This window comes from Stegastes partitus, unplaced genomic scaffold (assembly GCF_000690725.1).
Source record: "Stegastes partitus isolate 25-593 unplaced genomic scaffold, Stegastes_partitus-1.0.2 Scaffold553, whole genome shotgun sequence".
NCBI classification, from domain to species: domain Eukaryota; kingdom Metazoa; phylum Chordata; class Actinopteri; family Pomacentridae; genus Stegastes; species Stegastes partitus.
In genome coordinates, this window is record NW_007578284.1 from 301,202 (window position 1) to 309,293 (window position 8,092).

The 8,092-nt window shown below is 43.5% G+C and overlaps 1 protein-coding gene across 1 annotated transcript in view; it reads left to right on the top strand.

The window, feature by feature from the left end:
- The window catches only part of opn4a (opsin 4a (melanopsin)), a 12,523-nt gene extending 4,777 nt beyond the window's left edge, over nt 1-7,746 (top strand). Inside the window, exons 3-9 of the mRNA XM_008288334.1 lie at nt 79-250; nt 340-498; nt 879-986; nt 1,876-2,071; nt 2,160-2,324; nt 3,807-3,866; nt 7,579-7,746. Of these exons, the coding sequence (XP_008286556.1) occupies nt 79-250; nt 340-498; nt 879-986; nt 1,876-2,071; nt 2,160-2,324; nt 3,807-3,866; nt 7,579-7,746 (1,028 nt within the window). The remainder of the gene's footprint in view (nt 1-78; nt 251-339; nt 499-878; nt 987-1,875; nt 2,072-2,159; nt 2,325-3,806; nt 3,867-7,578) is intronic.
- The last annotated feature ends 346 nt before the right edge of the window (nt 7,747-8,092 follow it).

Here is an 8,092-nt window from a genome sequence, read left to right on the forward strand (position 1 = left end):
TCTCTCTCCCTCTCTCTCTCTCTCTCTCTCTCTCTCTCTCTCTCTCTCTCTGTCGGTGTTGTGTCTCTCGCCCATCAGGCGCCTACGTCCCAGAGGGTCTGCTGACTTCCTGTACGTGGGACTACATGACCTTCACCCCGTCGGTGCGAGCCTACACCATGCTGCTCTTCATCTTCGTCTTCTTCCTGCCGCTCTTCATCATCATCTACTGCTACGTCTTCATCTTCCGAGCCATCCGCAACACCAACCAGTCAGTGCTCCTCGGTTTCACCACCTCTACCTGGTCTGGGTGGATTTCTTGTAACGTGAGGGTGAAGAACGGTGTTTGTGTGTTTCCAGGGCTGTGGGGAAGATTAACGGCAGCACTCGCGACTCGGTGAAGAGTTTCCACCGGCTGCAGAACGAGTGGAAGATGGCGAAGATCGCTCTGATCGTCATCCTGCTCTACGTCATCTCCTGGTCGCCGTACTCCACCGTCGCCCTCACCGCCTTCGCCGGGTAAACAACAAACCCAGAGCCAGCACAAAGTCTCTGTCAGCAACCAGCAGAATCAGTCCAGCTGCAGTTCCTCTGGTGTCCTCTAGATGCTGCTCAAACTCTCAGTTGATCATTTCTATTTCCTTCCAACTGTTTTCTTGCCCCAGAGTTTGGGTTGTGGACCTGCAGAAACATGAGGCTGCTAAATTATTATCATTATCAACATATCTGATGTTTTCTGCAGCGTTCAGCTGATTGCTGATGATGTAACATGTCAGAAAATAGTGAAAAATCCCCGACGTCTGAGGGAATTTCTTGTTTTGACTGATTAGTTATCAAAGATCTGAAAACACAGAGTGTCCTCAAAAAACCTCTAATCATGTTTGTGTTTCTTGTCGTAGCTACGCAGACATGTTGACTCCCTACATGAACTCTGTGCCCGCCGTCATCGCCAAGGCCTCGGCCATCCACAACCCCATCATCTACGCCATCACACACCCAAAGTACAGGTAACACGACAGTCAGCATCCTGAGAGCTCGATGACCAACAACATGAGCAGGTTTACTCCACGTCTGCATTATCTGATGACTGGTATCTGTACGGGTCCTCTAACTCCCACTCTGTCACAGAGCAGCGCTCATGCGTTCATCTGAGCTCACGTTGAGCTAATTTGTCGTAGAGTTTGTCCTTTTGTGTTTGTTTCAAATAATTAGCAGACAGAAAACCTCAGACAAGGTCGTATTAATTCACCACGGCAGCTGGTTTCACTTTTAATGCCTTTGTTGTGGCGCAAATGTCAGAAAATAATGAAAAAAAAAAAAAAAAGGTCATTATCATCCCATTCACTCACTCTGGGCTCATTTCTCACCACGTCTCCATGGAAACAGAACAACCAGGACTAGGAGTAGAGAGAAGTCTGAAATGTCTTCTGGGCAGTGTGACACATTTATAATCCCATAAATCAGAAAAAAAGCTGCATTTCTTTGATTAATTCCACAAAAACTGAAATCAGCTGGAGTCATCATCCCCACAGGTGTTAGAGGGACTGGAACCACCGGGTGACTGGACATGATGTGGATCTTTAACTACGTCCATTCGTTTCCTCTGACTCGTACACAGCCTGCAGTGGAGCTGAATAGTTTGTGAATTTTTCTCACGTGACTGTTGGTCACCGCTGAGTCAGTAAAGACTTCCTGGTTGTGCCGTGAAACGCAGAATGTTTTGTTTTTTACGGGATCCAGTTCAACAAACGGTGCGATTTTTGACGATGTTTAAAATACTTTCCATTTGGCACAGTAACTAGATGGAAGCATTCTGGGGAACTGATCCACCTGAACCAATAACCTACTGATCAGTATTGATTGATGCACAGCTAAACTCTCCACCTCCGTCTGCAGGATAGCGCTGGCCAAGTACATCCCGTGCATGGGCATCCTGCTGTGCGTCCATCCTCGCGACCTGCGCTCGGCCAGCAGCAGCTTCATGTCGACCCGCCGCTCCACCGTGACCAGCCAGACCTCCGACATCAGCAGCCAGTTCAGGCGGCAGAGCACCGGCAAGTCGCGCCTCTCCTCCGCCTCCGACAGCGAATCGGTGAGCAGAACCTGTCCACCGGTGACAGCAGACCAGGAAGCCAGGTGCTCAGGTGTGCTCGTACTAAAGCGTGTGCTGTCCTGTGCAGGGTCTGACAGACACTGAGGCCGACCTGTCCAGCATGGGCTCCAGACCGGCCAGCCGCCAGGTGTCCTGCGACATCAGCAGAGACACCGCCGAGCTGCCCGACTTCAAACCCTCCTCCAGCTTCAAGTCCAAGATGAAGAGCCACGACTCGGGCGTCTTCGAGCGGGTAAATCCTGTCGGCCATGCAGCGTCTAAACATAACGAGTAGTTTGGCTAAATAACGGATTAAATGTTAACCTAGAGTAAAAATACATGCGATGAAATAAATGTTGGCCAAAAGTAACTAATAGTCAGAAAGTAATGGGTTAAATGGTTCACTAAAACAATAAAGAGTAGAGATACTCACAAATTATGGATTAAATATTAGCTAAATGTAATAAACACAACATAAAAGTCACTAAAATAATGGATTAAATGTTCACTTAAATGTACTGTGAGCTAAACGTAAATAATCGTAAAAAACTAAAGTAAAAAATACTTGCCTACAGGTAGTGGATTAAATGTAATAAATCATTAGTTAATGTAATAAATAGTTAGCTAAATTTAATAGCTACTTTGCTAATTGTAATAAATAGTTAGCTAAATGTAAACATCTGTTAGCTACAAGTATCAAATAGTTAGCTAAATGCAATAAATATTTAGCTGAAAGTAATAAGTAGGTAGCTAAATATAAGAAACAGCAAAATGTAATAAATTGTTAGCCATTTAGCTAATAAATAGTTAGCTACAAGTAATGAATTAAATATGGATTAAAAGTAATAAAAAGTTAGCGAATGGTAATTCATGGCTAAATGTGGTCAATAATTTGCCCCCCAAAAACCAATGGCATAAATGTTGACTAAATGTAATAAGTAGCTAGGGTAATGGATGAAATGTTGGCTAAAACTAAGAAGTAGTTAGCTAAACGTGATAAATAGTTAGCTTAAAAAATGGACTAAATGTTGGCTAAAAATCCTAAATAGTGGGAAGTGATGGATTAAATCAAAAGAGTAATGAATGTTGGTTTATTTAGCCATTTTTTGTGGTTAATTGTTGAAGTAGTTGGCAAAAATAGATAAATTCCACATAGATCCGAAGTATAGATTCATAAATTATGCTAATGGAAGTGCTATGACAAATTGATGGAAAAATTATGAAAGTATTTGCAAATATTGGTAACTTGGTTCAGATATGTAAACGTAATGTATTCATGGATAAAATGTCCAAGTACCGTACACCAAACGAGCCCAATATGAACACTTTCATGTCACGTAGCTATTTTAGCTTTAGATACTGTTAGTTTACAACGACAGCCAGCCAAGATGGCCGACGGTGGGAGTCAGCACCTTCACCTGTCCAGAACACAACGCTTTCCTCAAAGACAAAACTTTTAGGTTGAGGCTGTAAGTTTTCAGCTTCATCAGGCAGCGTGGAAGCAGCAGGAGGCGGATGAACCACCACATTATCACAGCGAGGAGGACGTTTTCAGAGGACGCTTTACCCTTCATGTTGATCATTGTTAGTAGTAACAGCAGGTGTGAGGACGTCAAGGGTCACCTGGGGAGGATTTGGGGTCACGTTCAGGTTGATTAATTTAGGAACATTAAACTCTTGGTATTTAGCGTGTCCAAGAAGAGCTCTTACATGTGTCGCTGTGTCTTCCTTCCAGACCTCCTACGACACTGACATCTCCATGGCCGGAGTCAGCGAACGGGGCAGCATCTCAAATGTGAGTCAAGTCAAGGCCTCGTTAATCAGGAGCTCCTGGACGAGTTCCTGAACAGCCGATTGGGAGATCCAGCAGGAATGAAGCTTCAGATAATGACTGATTCCTGTGTGGAGTCAAACCACAGCTTCTAGTTGTTCATACGTCGTGCTCCATGTCCCTCTGTGGTGGTTTTCTGTCTTTATCTGGTCATTTTACAGACGTTTAATCAGTGTTTGGTCTCGTTTTGGCCATTTTAAGTGCATTTGGGTCTGATTGTGGTAGTTTTACATCCTTTTGTGGTAGTTTTGTGTCTCTTTGTGGTCATTCTGTGCCTCTTCTCCATTTGTGTCTCTATTGTTGTGTACGGTGGTCTTTTTTTTTTGCACATTTATGGTTAATTTGCATCCTTTCGTGTTTGTTTTTTGTCTCTTTGTGGTCATTTTGTTTGACATTTTGCAGTTTTAGGACCTTTTTTGTCATTTTGAGACTTTTTGTGGTCATTTTATGAACCTTTGCGATACATTTTTTACATTTCATGCACTTCTACAGGTCTTTAGTTCCTCTTTGTGGTTGTTTTTTGTACCATGACGCACATTTTTTCTTTTTTATGTCCGTTTGCTGCAGCTTTGCCTCCCTTTGTGGTCATTCATACCTTTCCAGTCTTGCTGCATCTTTCTGTGGTAGCTTTGTGTCTCTTTTGTGGCCCCTGGATCTGCACTTAGATGAACATTAGCGATATTAGCATACAGAGCAATTCATTATGAGATGATTGATGTATAGNTAAAGACTTCCTGGTTGTGCCGTGAAACGCAGAATGTTTTGTTTTTTACGGGATCCAGTTCAACAAACGGTGCGATTTTTGACGATGTTTAAAATACTTTCCATTTGGCACAGTAACTAGATGGAAGCATTCTGGGGAACTGATCCACCTGAACCAATAACCTACTGATCAGTATTGATTGATGCACAGCTAAACTCTCCACCTCCGTCTGCAGGATAGCGCTGGCCAAGTACATCCCGTGCATGGGCATCCTGCTGTGCGTCCATCCTCGCGACCTGCGCTCGGCCAGCAGCAGCTTCATGTCGACCCGCCGCTCCACCGTGACCAGCCAGACCTCCGACATCAGCAGCCAGTTCAGGCGGCAGAGCACCGGCAAGTCGCGCCTCTCCTCCGCCTCCGACAGCGAATCGGTGAGCAGAACCTGTCCACCGGTGACAGCAGACCAGGAAGCCAGGTGCTCAGGTGTGCTCGTACTAAAGCGTGTGCTGTCCTGTGCAGGGTCTGACAGACACTGAGGCCGACCTGTCCAGCATGGGCTCCAGACCGGCCAGCCGCCAGGTGTCCTGCGACATCAGCAGAGACACCGCCGAGCTGCCCGACTTCAAACCCTCCTCCAGCTTCAAGTCCAAGATGAAGAGCCACGACTCGGGCGTCTTCGAGCGGGTAAATCCTGTCGGCCATGCAGCGTCTAAACATAACGAGTAGTTTGGCTAAATAACGGATTAAATGTTAACCTAGAGTAAAAATACATGCGATGAAATAAATGTTGGCCAAAAGTAACTAATAGTCAGAAAGTAATGGGTTAAATGGTTCACTAAAACAATAAAGAGTAGAGATACTCACAAATTATGGATTAAATATTAGCTAAATGTAATAAACACAACATAAAAGTCACTAAAATAATGGATTAAACGTTCACTTAAATGTAATAGAATAACTGTGAGCTAAATGTAATTAATCGTAAAAAACTAAAGTAAAAAATACTTGCCTACAGGTAGTGGATTAAATGTAATAAATCATTAGTTAATGTAATAAATAGTTAGCTAAATTTAATAGCTACTTTGCTAATTGTAATAAATAGTTAGCTAAATGTAAACATCTGTTAGCTACAAGTATCAAATAGTTAGCTAAATGCAATAAATATTTAGCTGAAAGTAATAAGTAGGTAGCTAAATATAAGAAACAGCAAAATGTAATAAATTGTTAGCCATTTAGCTAATAAATAGCTAGCTACAAGTAATGAATTAAATATGGATTAAAAGTAATAAATAGTTAGCGAATGGTAATTCATGGCTAAATGTGGTCAATAATTTGCCCCCCAAAAACCAATGGCATAAATGTTGACTAAATGTAATAAGTAGCTAGGGTAATGGATGAAATGTTGGCTAAAACTAAGAAGTAGTTAGCTAAACGTGATAAATAGTTAGCTTAAAAAATGGACTAAATGTTGGCTAAAAATCCTAAATAGTGGGAAGTGATGGATTAAATCAAAAGAGTAATGAATGTTGGTTTATTTAGCCATTTTTTGTGGTTAATTGTTGAAGTAGTTGGCAAAAATAGATAAATTCCACATAGATCCGAAGTATAGATTCATAAATTATGCTAATGGAAGTGCTATGACAAATTGATGGAAAAATTATGAAAGTATTTGCAAATATTGGTAACTTGGTTCAGATATGTAAACGTAATGTATTCATGGATAAAATGTCCAAGTACCGTACACCAAATGAGCCCAATATGAACACTTTCATGTCACGTAGCTATTTTAGCTTTAGATACTGTTAGTTTACAACGACAGCCAGCCAAGATGGCCGACGGTGGGAGTCAGCACCTTCACCTGTCCAGAACACAACGCTTTCCTCAAAGACAAAACTTTTAGGTTGAGGCTGTAAGTTTTCAGCTTCATCAGGCAGCGTGGAAGCAGCAGGAGGCGGATGAACCACCACATTATCACAGCGAGGAGGACGTTTTCAGAGGACGCTTTACCCTTCATGTTGATCATTGTTAGTAGTAACAGCAGGTGTGAGGACGTCAAGGGTCACCTGGGGAGGATTTGGGGTCACGTTCAGGTTGATTAATTTAGGAACATTAAACTCTTGGTATTTAGCGTGTCCAAGAAGAGCTCTTACATGTGTCGCTGTGTCTTCCTTCCAGACCTCCTACGACACTGACATCTCCATGGCCGGAGTCAGCGAACGGGGCAGCATCTCAAATGTGAGTCAAGTCAAGGCCTCGTTAATCAGGAGCTCCTGGACGAGTTCCTGAACAGCCGATTGGGAGATCCAGCAGGAATGAAGCTTCAGATAATGACTGATTCCTGTGTGGAGTCAAACCACAGCTTCTAGTTGTTCATACGTCGTGCTCCATGTCCCTCTGTGGTGGTTTTCTGTCTTTATCTGGTCATTTTACAGACGTTTAATCAGTGTTTGGTCTCGTTTTGGCCATTTTAAGTGCATTTGGGTCTGATTGTGGTAGTTTTACATCCTTTTGTGGTAGTTTTGTGTCTCTTTGTGGTCATTCTGTGCCTCTTCTCCATTTGTGTCTCTATTGTTGTGTACGGTGGTCTTTTTTTTTTGCACATTTATGGTTAATTTGCATCCTTTCGTGTTTGTTTTTTGTCTCTTTGTGGTCATTTTGGGTTCTTTTCCTCTGTGTGTTTGTACCTTTCCAGTCTTGCTGCATCTTTCTGTGGTAGTTTTGTGTCTCTTTTGTGGCCCCTGGATCTGCACTTAGATGAACATTAGCGATATTAGCATACAGAGCAACTCATTATGAGATGATTGATGTATAGACGCTCCTCCAGTCTGTCCTCCAAGAACTCATCGTTTACTCTATCGTCCTGAAGTTACCACGGCAGTATTTATCCACCTGTTCTTCGCTCATTCCTTGTCTTTGCATTCGCCGCTACGTGAACAGAACCAATAACGACGATGTGATGATTTCCTCTGACAGAGCGGAGACTACTCAGACGGACACATGATGAGGTCCGCCATCGGCCGGATCCCCAGCATCGTCATCACGTCCGAGTCCAGCCCCTTCCTGCCCGCCGGACGAAACGGCTCGCGCTCATCCAGGACCAAGACATCCAACAGCAGCAGCACAGGGGCGGGGCCAGGGTAGAGCCCCGCCCCCCTCACCCAGCTGATCACCTGTCAGATACCCAGACATGTAGAGCAACAGGCGAACGAAGCCATCACAGGAAGCTTTTAAATTCATGGCGGTTTTCTACCTTTTTCACTTTTACTCCGATCTTCTTGTTTCACCGGTGACATGACGTCAGTAAAGAGCAACCTGATGCTTATCGTAGCTCCAGCACAACGCCGTCACTGATTTAAATATGTGATGCACTCCAGTGTGCCCCCTACAGCTCATTCAGAGCCGAAACAGAGAGAAAAAGCACATTTCCACTTCAAATGACGCCTCAGATCTCACACCAGCTGTCACCTCAAACAAGATACCAATGTTA